This window comes from Barbus barbus, assembly GCF_936440315.1.
Source record: "Barbus barbus genome assembly, chromosome: 1".
In the NCBI taxonomy this organism is placed as follows: domain Eukaryota; kingdom Metazoa; phylum Chordata; class Actinopteri; order Cypriniformes; family Cyprinidae; genus Barbus; species Barbus barbus.
In genome coordinates, this window is record NC_136729.1 from 20,900,702 (window position 1) to 20,917,062 (window position 16,361).

General features: G+C 38.8%; 2 protein-coding genes across 2 annotated transcripts in view; one reads left to right on the top strand and one right to left on the bottom strand.

Moving 5' to 3' along the window:
* LOC306872122 (nuclear factor of activated T-cells, cytoplasmic 3-like) overlaps positions 1–16,361 on the bottom strand; it is a 94,492-nt gene that overhangs the window by 65,605 nt on the left and 12,526 nt on the right. The gene's annotated exons all lie outside the window — the stretch shown is intronic.
* Positions 11,054–15,427, top strand: LOC306872129 (uncharacterized protein). The gene is made up of 2 exons (XM_079420540.1): positions 11,054–11,277; positions 12,679–15,427. The coding sequence occupies exon 2, from the start codon at positions 12,918–12,920 to the stop codon at positions 13,767–13,769; it is 852 nt and encodes a 283-aa protein (XP_079276666.1). The 5' UTR covers positions 11,054–11,277; positions 12,679–12,917; the 3' UTR covers positions 13,770–15,427.

The following is a 16,361-nucleotide window of genomic DNA, read 5'->3' on the forward strand; positions in this document are numbered from 1 at the left end:
CAGCTCTGCAATAAGGATGGACACAAACATGTTAAATTAGCTTTTGTTGTTCTAATTTCATGTGTTAAGTAATTTAAAGCCTTGTATGGATTGTAAAGTAGGGCTTTTTAATTGATACGTAAACTTCGTGACATTTGACTTTCTCTGACAAGATTTTATTTATTTTACAGTGTTGTTAACATGTTTCTGTGCTTTCATGTTTCTGATATTCTGATCAGTGCATGAATCAACAATCTTGTGGATGGATCTCAGCAAGTCCTTTTGCAGTTGTATCCATCAAAGAACTATGCAGACAAAATGGAAATTACTTTCACATTGTAGAGCTTGGACAAAGTTAAAAGTAAAAGTATTTACTTTGTGCACATGTTGGAGTCTGTAAGCTTGAAGACTGTAAGGCACATTTTAATGCTTGCCTTTGTTTTTATTAAAGCACACAGGTTCTGAAGAGGAATTCATCAAGGACATAGCCTCAGCCTCAAGACGTCACACCTATGGACCGCTGGCTGAAAGTCTAATGCATATGGCACACAAAAGTGGAAACACTTCAGGAGTTTTGAAGTCGCCATCGGATTGGTTAGAGTATACATTTCAGGGAGACGTGTGTGTCGCGTTCTTTAACGTTCCGCCTGGAAACAAAGATGCCGTGACGCCAAACCCCCTCACGAAAGAAGAAAGCTGTCGTGTTTACAAGTGACGACGAGCACTTATCAGGATCAACTAAACGCTGGATTTTCAAAAGTATGTGAAATATTTAAAGTTTGTGGCATAGAATCTTTAAAATACGTCCAAGAGTTTTACACTTTCTGTTATTGTGGCAACATTTCCACGCCCCGAAACATGACGCTGAACGAAACAAACTGTGATTGGTTATTTGACATGCCAGTCAAACGGCCTCATGGGCAGGCCTTGGCCAATTAAACCTGCCATGGATTCCAGGGGCCGGATTCACGAAACATTCTTAAGAAGAAATTTCTTCTTAACTGCCATTTTCTTCTTATTTTTTAACTTAAGAAAAAAAGTTAAGAATATTTTGTATTCCCAAACATTCTTCTTAAGAATATTCTTATCTTTTTTCTTAAGATTGTTCTTAAGACAAAAATGAAGAAGAATTCAAATTCTTGAAAAGAATCTTCTTAAAAATCATCGTAAATAACTTCTTAAATTTAGGACAGCCCCAGACTTGTCTTAAATCCAAAACAGTAAGAATTATTTAATGAATTTATTGGGTTATTTCAAAATAATTGTTATATTTAAGCATTACAACAACGTTAGCTACATATAGCCTAATACATAGTATGACTATTAATAGCGATGCGCGAGTTTTCTGAAGCGACAGCGATGACTGATAATGTAAACAATGATCGGTCATGATTAGCCTGTGTGTGACACTACTTTTTGCTAACTTCAGAACTCAGTAGCAACTCTACAAAAACGAGTAAGATAGGTAACTTTAACTGGACGCTATTATTTTAGCTTATAAATACGACATAATCTTTGGCAGTATGCAGCGCATATGACTGTGTAACGCGGATACACATACCGGAAGCGTTCACTCGGATGAGATCAAAAACACAGCACAGCACTACAAAACTGAATGAAACAGATCGCTGCGGCTTGAGACAGGCTGTTCAAAAACATGCCGCATTAAAAATGTAAAGCTGAGCGCCAGTCAAAATCGCGACAAAAAAAGTGTGCGTGCTTACTATGATTATTAGGGTAATCTGCAGGAAGCGCAAAAAGACAATAAAGAGTTTAGACTGTCATTTTCTTCTTAAGAAAAAAATTAAGATGTTCTTAAGAATATATTTGAGAACTTATTAAGAATTTTTCAAGAATTGCACATTCTTACGAACTTCGTATAATTTATCTTAAGAAATTTCTTAACTTATTTCTTAAGAAGATTTTCGTGAATCCGGCCCAAGATCTTCAGCCATCAGTCTGAAGGTCTGGCTATGCGAGACTATCAAGGACATGACTGTTGGAATTACAGTTGTTGGTGACCAGAGTGAGCACCATCAATCTGCAGTGATGTGGTCCTGGTAATAGAAGAAGAAATCTTGGTAATCTGGGGTTGTAACACGTTGTGGTGTTGTGTACTGCATTTGACTATCTGGGACTTACATATTGTTGCACTTCTGTTGGTTTGATTGAATCTATAGTCCTCATTTGTAAGTCAGTTTGGATAAAAGCATCTACTAAATGATTGAATGTAAATGTCATTATATGATATGATACACGGTACTTATTTCATGATACACAGTACATTCACAGTACTAAAAACAAAGACAAAACTGTTGAAGGAATATTTCACACAAAAATTTAAATTTGCAAGGTGTATAGGGGTGGGAATCTTCAGGCACTTCACGATCCGATCCCGATTCTGGGAGTTACGATTCGACTGCAAAACGATTCTTGAGCAACATTTTTTCCCCAATTAATTCTTCTGCTGTGCAAATACATCTTTACAACTTTATATCTTAACCAAAATTGCAGTTTCTATGCTTCTTGTCTATAGTTGGAATCTCTGTATGTCAGTACTGCCATCTTAAAAATAGGGGTGCGAATCTTGGTTTCACAATTCAATTCAATTACGATTATCACTTTCGACTCAATATCACGATGCGTCACATTCTCAGTTTTCAATATTACTGCACATGGCTACATTTTCATATAAATTTTATATCAAATTTATTTTGTGAAAAATTTACTTTTTTTTAATAATACAAGCAGGCTACTTTTTAAAGCAATTAATTATTTAAAATAAGTGTTCTTTAGGTATCCGAAAGTTTACAGACAATAGTTAAGCGTTTTTCTTTTTTTCCTCAGCATTATTGCCGTTTGATTATTACTGATGAGATCATAGACAGTGGCAGCTTTAACAGGCTGCATTCTGAAAACATAACTGACTGTGTTTACATCAATTTCATATAAAAGTATTCGAAAATGCAAGTGCATTTAACCGCAGCCGCAATCGAGCTTCAGGTCAAACAAACACAATGTGCACGTGAAAGTCTGTCAGTGCTTGAGTTTCATGCATCTAATAGTACTGCATTCCAAACGGTATAAGTGAAAGCATATCTAAAGTAAAACACGGCGGGTGGAAGCACACATGCACGTGTCTCACAGCGCAAATTCTGTGCAATGAAGCCCGCCGCGGCTCTAGCGCACACGTGCCATATGCGGGGAAAAAACAAGCTCAGAATCAATTCAGAATGATTGAAGAGAGAATCGCGATGCATCGGAGAATCGATTTTTTTTATTTCTTCAGTACAAGATTTTTTGCTGAAATTCTTGGTGATTCATTAAATTTAAAGGGATAGTTCACCCAAAAATGAAAAATTCTGTCATTAATTACTCACCCTCATGTCGTTACAAACCAGTAAGACAAATTAAAGAGCACAAATTAAGATTTTTTGATGAAATCCGAGAGCTTTCTAACCCTGCATAGACAGCAAGTGTACTACCACAATCAAGGCCCAGAAATGTTGTAAGGAGTTAAAATTGTCCATGGGACATCAGTGGTTCAACTGTAATTTTATGAAGCTATGAGAATAATTTTTGTGCGCAAAGAAAACAAAAATAACGACTTTATTCAACAACTCTTCTGCATCACTGTCCGCCACCATTCACTTGCCTTCATGCGTTGTGGTACTAGTGGTCACTGACAGGGAAGGGAAGAGTTGTTGAATAAGGTCAAAAATATTGCATTCGAATATTTGGGCTCATAAAAAACAAATATTCGAATATTAGTTTATTTAAATGAGGTTTAATGAGAAATTATTGTTATTTTTAATTATGAAGTTTTTGTCACAGTTTCTGAACAAGCTTATGATTAGCCGTTACACAACACTGTTCTACCACAGCGTTACGTTATATCTCAAGGTTGTATTTCGGTTGAAAACGTGTAAAAAAATAAAATAAAAATACATATAAAAAACAAAAGCATTCAAAATCAAGCAGAGCAAACTGAAAAATCAAGCAGACCGTGCCAATTACAGTACAGAACATGCATATACTCGAGTCGGTCTATATTTATTGTGTTTACATTGTTTCACATGTTAATTCTGAGTGAAACAATAATATCCACATGCTCGAGTTTGTTCCTCAGTCTGATAACAATAAGAACGCACTGACAAAGATAACGTGTGCTAACAGTTTCTTAGCGCTTTGTGTTAAACCACTCTCCCTCAAGGAAACTTTATATGTGACCCTGGACCACAAAACCAGTCTTAGGTCGCTGGGGTATATTTGTAGCAATAGCCAAAAATACATTGTGTGTGTCAAAATTATCAATTTTTCTTTTATACCAAAAATCATTAGGATATTAAGGAAAGATCATGTTCCATGAAGATATTTTGTAAATTTCTTACTGTAATTATATCAAAACTTCATTTTTGATTAGTAATATGCTTTGCTAAGAACTTCATTTGGACAACTTTAAAGGCGATTTTCTCCATATTTAGATTTTTTTGCACCCTCAGATCCCAGATTTTCAAATAGTTGTATCTCGGCCAAATATTGTCTGATCCTAACAAACCATAAATCAATTTATTCAGCTTTCAGATGATGTATAAATCTCAATTTCGAGAAATTGACACTTAAGGTTTTGTGTAACAGAAACAGAGGTTTTGATATTTTTTTTTATATTCTGTCTCTCACAGTTGAGATGTACCTATGATGAAATTACAGATCTCTCCATTCTTTGTAAGTGGGAAAACTTGAAAAATCGGCAGTGTATAAAATACTTATTTGCCCCACTGTACAAGGTTTAATCTGTACACAGAGGAACACAACTGGGTTACCTGATATAAAGAGGCATAATCCACGAAACAGAGCTTCCCACTGCAATACGGAAATATCTGCTAAATGTGATACTTGTTTTTGTCAACCTGGCAACCATGTGTACGCGCGCTCTCTCCACTGTGGATAAATGCGCTTGCTTTCTGAAAACACCGGCTAACTTGCAGTTTAGCGATCTCCACTTCAATATTCTATTCTCAGAAAAGTGTAATTCATCAAGTGTTCATTTATGAGAGAGAGAGAGAGAGAGAGAGAGAGAGAGAGAGAGAGAGAGAGAGACGCTGTGCATGTATGAATTACCATCGTTTTGATGTGTTTCTCTATTAACAGTGAAGCTGCGGCTTTAATTCCTTTATAGACAATGATGTTACCAGCTCGTTGTTGAGAAAGATAATGTAGCTCTTGAGCGATTAAGCTATTTAGTTGATAAAATTGCGGGGCAGCGCTAAAAAGTGTTGCTGAATGTCTGTGTGCGGACGCAACGTGATCTGAGTGAACGTGTGTCCTTGAGAGAGTGAAGACATTTTTTTTAATGTAGAGAGTGCGTTAATTTGTGCAGTGATTACCTACCAGGAATGTTAAGATTATTTTTTTTATATATTAATGAGTACATTACAATATAAATTTATTAGAACGAGTACATTATTATTTATGGGCTTAAAAACATTCGCATTTACATTTAGCAGACGCTTTCATCCAAACCGACTTACAAATGAAGACAATAGAAGCAATCAAAGCCAACAAAAGAGCAACAACATGCAAGTGCTATGACAAGTCTCGGTTAGCCTAACGCAGTACACGTAGCAAGGTTTTTTTTTTTTTTTTTAGAAAACAAGTAGGTAGAATATAGAAAAAAGAAAGCTAGTGTTAAGTTTTTCAAGAAAAGCTAGCAGTTAGAGAATAAATATGCAATTGATAGAGGGTCAAGTGTGTGTGTTTTTTTTAAATAAAAGACGACAGATAGATAAAACAGAATTAGAATAAAGAGTGCTAGAGTAAGAGGGTCAAATAAAGATGGAAGAGATGTGTTTTTAGCCGTTTCTTGAAGATGGCTAAGGATTCAGCTGCTCGGATTGAGTTGGAAAGGTCATTCCACCAGGTGGGAACAGTTAATGAAAAAGTCTGTAAAAGTGATTTTGTGCCTCTTTGGGATGGCACAATAATGAATAATAAAAAACAAGATGCAAGCAATCAGAATATTTTACCTGGTGGGGAGTGCCCAATATAAACATGAAACATTTGCCATTACCTAAATTGCCATACAGTTATGGAGGCCCTTCATAATGCAGACTTCAACTGCCTGCTCTGCCAATAGTTAGCAACGGCCCTATAGTATGCAGTGTTTAATAAACAACTGTTTTATTAAATTATTCTAAGGTGAAATTCAATGCAGACCATATCGTGATGCATATCACTGTGGCCTCTGTATCATGTATCATGATACATAAGGCTGGGTATCGAGTTCGATACTTTTTAGGCACCGACCGAATTGCCTCGATACCACCGAGTATCGAAAAACGTCTTGTCGTTCGGTACCAAATTTTGATACCTAAGGGGTTAATCTCATTAACGTCAGTGAGCCAGTAAGCCTGCAGCACTAGGTGTGTTTGACTAGAAGCGACACGGTGCTGATTGATCAGTGTTTGACATCCGCGAGAGCAATTCGAAAGCGTACGGAGCAGTCTGCTCTCTATATCGTGCAGTTTCGCTTACTTGACACAGACTGAAGCTCGCGTGACATTTCAGCGTCTGCCGTCTCACTAAATGAGGACATAAACACATGAACAACAGCTCTAGCACTGCTCTGAGAGTCACTTCATGAGCATTTTACCGTTTGATTTGAGTAAAACTTGCGTCATATATATACACACAGAACTATAAAGGTATTCCCGGAAACCCGTCAAAATAAAAGTTTGGTTTAACTTGGAAGACACTGCGGCAGAAATAAATTAATATTGTTCAGCAGACAGTACATACTGCTACTACTAGGCTACTATTAAAATTATTAAAACTCTTGTTTTTTAAGTAATTATCACACAACATTTCTTCCATGTTTTAATTTTAATAGTAACATTTTGTTTGCCAAAATAAAGTTTTATTTTCAATAATTTAAAAGAAAAATTAAAATGTTTTATGCCTTCATTTGAAAACCAGATACAGAACACAGAATTTCTGAGGAAAAAGAAAACATTTCATTAGGCTATTTTAAGAATAAATTTAAATAAACTAAGTAGTTTTTATGCATTCAAATAATTAGACATACTACAACATAGAATTTAACAATAAAACATATGGTGAAAGAAAATAAAACACCCACTTATGAAAGTGGATAAAGTCTTTAACAACCTAGAATAAATGAATAGAAATGATGATTCTGTCTGAGCTATGCGTTTTAAAACGAGCACGCACTAGTGTAAACTGAAAACTATTTGAGCTTTATTAAAATTATTTGTACTGATTTATTGTGTTGGCTATATTTTGTTCCTTTGTGCAGTGGCTCAGGAGATGAGTCCTTGAGTCTGTATAAATGTCAACAAGCTGAAAAAATAAAAGCAAAGTTTTTTGAGATAATGTAATCTTGTTAAAACGGTTTTCATAAAATTGGTATCGAAAAAAGTATCGTTCAGGAACCGGTATCGAACGCAAGGTATCGGTATCGAATATTTTTGAACGATACCCAGCCCTAATGATACATGTGTCGTGACTTTCCCGGTGAGGTGGCCAAATCTAGCCCCGCCCCTACGTTAATTGCGTTAAATATTTTTAACGCGTTAAACTGAAAAAATTTAGTGCCTGCGTTAACACGCTAATTTTGACAACACTAATTATATAGCTCATGTATAAAAAAACCCCAAAAAAACAGAACTACGGTTAGCAAAAATACACAGACAGGATAGGTGCATAAAATAAGTCACTTATAGAAACTGTATAACATTTACCAAAGTTCATAGTGTAATTGCTCGTATAACTAACACATAAATAATTACTGCCTATTGAGGCACTTCAAGGTCTCTGTCTGCTGATAAGAGGGATGAAAGAGAGCAGGCTATTTTCTCTCCTCTCTCTCTCTCCTTTATTGGACTGCTGTTCTGATAGCCTTGAAAAGGAAAGTCTCGGGCTAGCTGCAAACAAGCCACTGGGGAATCTGCAGACGCTAAAACATTAGCAACAGGTTAACAATAAGAGCATTATAGCACAAACAGTACTGATATCTCGGTATCAGTGCACAGGGACAGAGAGAGAGAGACAGAGCGAGAGAGCAAGATCCATAGAGTCAGATCCATTTAAAAGCAGATATAATGAGACCGAGAGCCGGTGGGTTAGTCAATGGGGAGAATTTCGGATGGGCGACAGATGGGCTCAAATCCAGAGAGGAATAACCCGTGCACATGTCATCTATCTCAGGACGTGCACAAAAAAACACACAGGAAACAAATTCGCACATAGGCGCAAGCTTTAACCTGTCACCACATAGAGACCGACCCTATTAATAACGCCAGCTCGCACACACACAGATGGCTATTATGCACTAATACTGTACAGATACACACCCACAGAGCATATTGTGCCTGTGGTCTATTAAAGGTTATTGATGAGGTTCCAGTGACTGGGCAGAGGGAGCCTGACAGAGCCAGACAGCAGTGAGCAGCCAGTGAGATGCGTTTCTACAAGCTGCATACAGAAAAACAATGTTGCGATTTCACAACGCGTCGCAATCAAGTCTTGTTAAATACCATCTTTATTCCCAACTGGTATGCTGCTTTGGATAAAAGCATCAGCTAAATAAATGAATGTAAATGGAGTCATGGCCTTTCTCTTGCTTATTCTTGATCTCTTGACTCAACCAGTTTTCGTTCAAATTCTCTCTCATTTATGTTTCTCTACCCCATTTTTTTTTGTCTCTCTATTTTTACCCCTCTCTATCCCCCTCCATCTGATTGACTTATTTATAGATTCTCCACACACTCCCTGTCATAAGACATGCCTATTTATGACGACAGAGTCTGACAGACAGGAAGGGGGACAAACCTCCATGTCACACAACACTCAACATGTCAATCCAACTGTAATCTCTGAGCCCAAGGGAAACAGACCACTGGGAGTTTACTCTATCAATCTGACACACAATGCTGTGATATACTACAAAGATGCTGCAGTATGCTAACTTGAAAATGTTCAGAATAACACTCCATAGAATAAATGGGAGATCTTTTTTGAACTCCTATGTTTTTTTTACCCACCTTTTCATGAACTTCGTCCATGAGGGAGAAGAGGCTTTGATTAATCCACCAAACGCTGGCTGCCAGTTCATTAGCATAGCGCCATGAATAAATACAACAATTGGGGGATAAAATAAAGGAGAAAAAAGACTGAAAGAGAGAGATGGAGGGTGCTGTAAGCATTGGGAGCAGAGGAAAAGTAGGCTGATACTTTGAGTCTGGTTTAATGTTTAGGTTGGACATCTAAAGTGATGTTTGAGACACTTTTCAAAGGCTTCATTATAATCTTTATAGGCCTATATAGAAATTAATTTTTATTTGGTTGTAAGAAATTCAGTCACTAAATGCACCAATTTGGTTTTCACCACAGTTCCTGTTTTATCCAGAATTTGTAGCGATGCTGTCCTTTCTATATTCACACCACAGTATTACCAAAAGTTTTTTCCTTAATCGAAATCTATTAGCAGAATCGGTATCAGAATTGCTTAAATTAAAACGATAACAACCCTATATCAGACATTGCTCTTGTTAGTCTATTCCTACCACTGGAAGCAAGTTTACCCTGCGATGGCTGATCCTGGAAGCAAAAACACCTAAAGTGTGAAATGGCTAATAGTGACACAGAAATTGCACACTGCAGCTTTAAGGCAGAGAATAAAGATGTGGAAAGAGAAATATATTTTTAAAAATTAAATTGTGAGAGAAATAGAGAGCAGAATAACAGAAAATGAACATATTGTTCCCCAAAAGACCTCCCAGCATTAGCTAATGAATACCATGGCATGATGAAAGTATTGTGGCAGTCATCTGGCGTTCAGCTCACATGATAAAGATACATACACTAACGTGACATCTGCATCATCCTTCATAAAATGGAAAGGTGTTGGAGCTGCAGCACAGCAAGTTCAAATGCTCCGACACCATGGTGCCTGTAACAGTGCAAACTTGAATACAGCTCTATATAACTTCTTGTCCTCAGTCTCACTGTCCTTATTTTTTATTAGTATTGAAAGGAAAAAATATAAAATTTTAATATCCAAAAAAGCAACACTACTGTTCGAGTTCTGATATGATTTCATTAGTTTTTGAATGCTCACCAAGTCATCATTTATCACAAATACAGTAACAAAACAAAAAACAAAACAATAATACTGTAAATTATTACCGTTTAAAATACTGTTTCCTAATTTATTGCATTTGTAATTTATTTCCGTGATGGCAAAGCTGAATTTTTAGCAGCTGTTGCTCTTCTGAAATTCTCTGATGAATGAAAAGCTCAAAAAAACAATTTATTTGGAAATTAAAATCTTTTGTAATATTATAAATGTCTTCACTGTTCCTTTTCAGCAATTTAAGTCATCCTTGCTGAATAAAAGTATTCATTAAAAAAAAATTAAAAATCATACTGACCCCAAACTTTTGAATGATAGTGTTGCGTGCTGTACAATCAAGTTGCATACTTGAAGATGTCTGTTACCTTGTACACAAACACATACACACAGTTAGTTTCTGCTACCTTATGTCTGCTGGGAACGTCAGTGTGAGAAAACCTGACCCAGATCAACCCAGAACCATCCGCTGGAAGGAAATGAGGGAAGCTGCTAAAGTGTAGTATTGTGACAAATATGTCATGCAGTTTAGTTAGGACAACAACTCTAATTTACCACTTGAAAAAATATCATCCAGCTCCAAGCCCCCTCAGTGCGGTCTCACAGAGCCTGGGTCAGTAATAATCTATGATGAGAAAACTACAACTGATCTTATACAGTATGAGGAGAGGAGTCCCAGTGTCTGCCTGCTTATATCAGACACTTTTCAGTTCCACATCAGACTGGCTATCTGGTTAAATAAAGAGCCCTAAGAGGCTTTGCTGTTCCTAAGCTAATAATAGTGGGAAATCTCTGTAGTGTGCTGAGAAGCACTCAATGCCTTGCACTGTCCATGACACTACTAATACAAGGGCTTTCACCAGTAAAGTCACCCAGAGGTGAGACCAGCTGTCCCTACCTGGTGTGTCTTTTGTATTTGTGTGCATGGAATATCAGATCAGGACTGCAAGGGAAGTCGTGTCAGCACAAACAGTTTAATTGCTTTGATTCCTTGAATGCATACAGGATGGAAACTGACGACAGGAAGTACAATTTGTGAAAAACTCAAGCTCTTTCCTCCATTAGTAATGACATCCACATAAATTCAATTAAGCACAGATGAAGCATGGACCTCTCTAAACATCTACGCCTGCTGTGAAGGCAGAACGGTACTTATTCTAACGCACCTGTCACGATGCAACTGTCTGAATTCGTCCGCTACTAATGAAAGATGGAGGCAGATGCTGTAATGATCTTTAAGGGGTCCATGCGGTAAATCAACATCCATCTGTAATTATGCGTGCTATGACTCCGAAGTAGCAATGATGTTTATTGGCTGAGGAATGCACTTACCTATAAGAACTAGCACACATACATACTCACTTCAGGTACACATCAGTTTAGTGAGAATCTATTGTAGAAAAACAGACCATTTAAACACGCAAGCTTAATTTTAGAGCATCCTGCTTTCTTCAATTTTCCATTTTGGCTCCATTTTCAAGTCTTGCGTCACATCATTTTCCTACTTGCACATGTTGTTTTGCTTTCCCCAGCTTCTCTCCCGAGTCATTTGTTTTGCAGATGCTTTGTGAAAATCCTTTAACAACTCAAGAATTGAGCTTTAGGCCATCACGAAGATGTCAAAGGTGCATTGTGACCTCTGACTCTGACGTGAAATTTCTTAATTCGGATATTTTCCATTGTTCTGACAACCTGCGTGAACTCCGGGCTATAAGATGTCTACGTACATGGCTCAAAGTGGGTAAATTCCGGAATTGCTTACACAACATCCTGACCTGAGTGCTTGTGTGCGCGTATCATCTGTAGTGATGGGTGTAACCTAATCCGGAGTTCCCTGTCTAGAACACACTTGCATGTACGAAGCGTTTTTCTAACAGATCAACCATCTAACTGTCGTACAACTGGCATAAAATAAACAAACAATTTACTGTAAATCAGAAATTGAATGATTTACAGTAAATTGTCTGGGAGCTGGCTCCCAGCTCCCAGACGCAGACGCTGATTCGCTCCCAGCCACCAGAGGACGCTTGCCACCAGAGAACGCTTCCGCTTCCGGCACACACCCAGACTGAGATCACACACACACACACACACACACACAGGGCCTTGCCCTTTTCGTTTAGTTTTTTTTCCTCCGTGATCCCGTTTGCCACTGAACCTGCTTTAACGACGACAGTGGGGCTTTGACAGCCTTAGTCAAACGGGTTGGCGCGTTTGGTCGGGTTGTTAGTTAGTGCGCTATATTGAACCGTTTGCCACTGAACCTGCTTTAACGACGACAGTGGGGCTTCGACTGCCTTATTCAAACGGCTTTTCTATAACGTGTGAATATATCCACTATAGCGTTCTATAACAAATCCGATCAGAGCGCCTGTTTATCACTAGTTTTATTCTGATTCTCGAGTCTGCTATTAGCTTATAGCCCGTTAGTATCGACAGCGTGGCAGCCGCTAATCTCGCTTACATTGCAAATCCTCTATTCACACACATTACTATCGTTTCACTGTTACTTGCTTAAATGGCGGATGTGTGTCTACCTCTGAGTGCAGGTGAGGACACGTTCGAGCTGCATTCGGTGCAGCTGGAGCTGGAGGCCGTGGAGAAACAGATCCGCGAACTGCTGGAGAAAAAGGCCCAGCTGAAGGAACGAAGAGCTGCGCTGGAAACATCCCGGGCTGTCGCTCACAAGTCCGGGGTAAGTATACAGCACGCTGCTAACACTCCCACCACCTCTACTCCGTGTGTTTCTCTGCACAGACCCTGTGCACCCAGGACTCGATCTTCCCAGATGTCCTTCACTCCGGCGCCGGGACACCACGGACCCTGGGTGCTGCAGCAGCGGAGGACGCGAGCCAGGCCTCGGGTGACGCCTTCTCCCCCCCCTGTCTTCGAGATCTCCACAAGGAACAAATTCGCCCCCCTCCGCGAGACAGAACGCGACGTTGTGATAGTTGGAGACTCCATTGTCCGGCACGTCCGTGCTACGCTAGCTGAAGGTAAAGTACACGCTTCTAACATCCCCACCACCTCTACTCCGTGTGTTTCTTTGCACAGACCCTGTGCACCCAGAACGCGATCTTCCCAGATGTCCTTCATCTCCACCCGGAACCGCTTCGCCCCCCTCCGCGAGACGGAACGCGATGCTGTGGTCGTGGGAAGCTCCATCGTACGGCACGTCCGTGCTACGTCAGCTGAAGGTAAAGTGCACACTCACTGTTTCCCCGGTGCACGTGTTCTCGATGTTTCTGCGCAGATACCTGCGATCCTGAAGGGCAACGAGAACATCGGTGCTGTCGTGCTGCACGCGGGGGCCAACGACATCAAGCTGCGGCAGACGGAGACACTGAAGAGGGACTACAAGAGCCTGATCGAGACGGTACGCAGCACATCGCCCGCGGCGACGATCATCGTGTCAGGACCGCTTCCCACGTATCGACAAGGAAACGAAAGGTTCAGTAGACTTTTTGCTTTAAACGAATGGTTATCGTCATGGTGTAAAGAACAGAAACTGCTCTTTGTTGATAATTGGAATCTTTTCTGGGAGCGTCCTAGGCTTTTCCGTGCTGATGGCCTGCACCCCAGCAGAGTCGGAGCGGAACTCCTGTCGGACAACATCTCCAGGACGCTACGCTCCATCTGACTAGTAAGCCAATTCTCAAATAACTGCTATGACGACTTTTGTTCTACCCACTTAAAAAATAGAAGTAATTGCGTTGTCCAATCTATACAGACTGTGTCTGTTCCCCGAATAGCGAGATCAAAATATAAATTCAATGCAGGATCTAGAAAAAATCTGACCGTGATTAAACCAGAAAAACGCAAAATAAATGAACAAAAACAATTTTTAAAACTTGGGCTCTTAAACATTAGATCACTCGCACCCAAAGCAGTTATTGTAAATGAAATGATCACAGATAATCATTTTGATGTACTCTGCCTGACTGAAACCTGGCTTAAACCAAATGAATATTTTGGTCTAAATGAGTCTACTCCACCAAGCTACTGTTATAAACATGAGCCCCGTCAGACTGGTCGTGGCGGCGGTGTTGCAACAATATATAGTGATATTCTCAATGTTACTCAGAAAACAGGATACAGGAGGTTTAAATCATTCGAAATACTTCTGCTTAATGTTACACTGTTAGATATGCAATAGAAATCTCTCCTATCTCTTGCTCTGGCTACTGTGTATAGACCGCCAGGGCCATATACAGATTTCCTAAAAGAATTTGCAGATTTCCTCTCAGATCTACTAGTTAATGTTGATAAACTGCTAATTGTCGGAGATTTTAACATTCACGTTGATAAAACAAATGATGCGTTAGGACTTGCGTTTACTGACCTAATAAACTCTTTTGGAGTCAAGCAAAACGTCACCGGGCCCACTCATCGTTTTAATCATACGCTAGATTTAATTATATCGCATGGACTTGATCTTACTGATATAGATATAGTACCTCAAAGTGACGATGTTACTGATCATTTCCTTGTATCGTGCATGCTGCCTATTACTGATATTAGTTATATGGCTCCGCGTTATCGTCTGGGCAGAACTATTGTTCCAGCCACCAAAGACAGATTCACAAATAACCTGCCTGATTTATCTCAACTGCTCTGTGTACCCATAAATACGCATGAACTAGACGAAATGACTAGCAACATGGGCACTATCTTCTCTAATACATTAGAAGCTGTTGCCCCCCTCAAATTGAAAAAGGTTAGAGAAAAACGTACTGCGCCATGGTACAACAGTTATACCCATTCTCTCAAGAAGGAAACTCGTATTCTTGAGCGCAAATGGAGAAAAACTAACTTAGAAGTTTTTAGAATTGCGTGGAAAAACAGTATGTCCAGCTATAGACAGGCTCTAAAAGCTGCCAGGGTAGAGCATATCCGCAAACTCATAGATAATAACCAAAACAATCCAAGGTTCTTATTTAGCACAGTGGCTAGATTAACAAATAAACAGACGCCACCCGATCTAAACATTCCCTCACAGTTTAATAGTAATGACTTTATGAATTTCTTTACTGATAAAATAGATAACATCAGAAATACAATAACAAATGTAGATTCTACTGCGTCTAGTATTTCAGCTTCATTCATCGCACCTAAAGAAAAACTGCAGTGCTTTACAACTATAGGACAGGAAGAGCTAAATAAACTTATCAGCGCATCTAAACCAACAACGTGTTTATTAGATCCTGTACCCACTAAACTACTGAAAGAGTTGTTACCTGTAGCAGAAGAACCGCTTCTCAATATTATTAACTCATCGTTATCTTTAGGTCACGTCCCAAAACCATTCAAGCTGGCGGTTATTAAGCCTCTTATTAAGAAACCACAACTAGATTCTAATGAACTGGCAAATTACAGACCCATTTCAAATCTTCCGTTTATGTCAAAAATTTTAGAAAAAGTTGTGTCTACTCAATTATGCTCCTTTTTGCAAAAAAATGATCTCTATGAAGAATTTCAATCAGGTTTCAGGCCCAATCATAGTACAGAAACTGCACTTGTTAAAATTACGAATGACTTACTACTTGCTTCAGATCAAGGCTGCACCTCATTGCTAGTATTACTTGATCTTAGTGCTGCGTTTGACACTATAGACCATAATATACTCATAGATCGATTACAAAAATATATTGGTATTCAAGGACAGGCTTTAAGATGGTTTAGATCCTACCTGTCCAATCGCTACCACTTTGTTCATTTAAATGGGGAGTCATCTCAATTATCACCAGTAAAGTATGGAGTACCACAAGGATCTGTCCTAGGTCCTCTGCTATTTTCAATTTACATGTTGCCCCTTGGAAATATTATTAGAAAACACGGGATAAGTTTTCATTGCTATGCTGATGATACTCAATTATATATCTCAACAAGACCAGATGAAACTTCTCAACTATCTAAGCTAATAGATTGTGTAAAAAGTGTAAAAGATTGGATGACCAATAATTTCCTCCTACTAAATTCAGATAAGACAGAGATATTACTTATTGGACCAAAAAAACGTACACAGAATCTCGTGGATTATAATTTGCAACTAGACGGATGTACTGTTACGTCCTCTAAAGTCAAAAATCTGGGTGTTATTTTAGACAGCAACTTGTCCTTTGAAAATCATATTTCCCATGTTACAAAAACAGCATTCTTCCATCTTAGAAACATTGCCAAGCTTCGAAGCATGCTACCTGTTTCTGATGCAGAAAAGCTAGTTCATGCATTC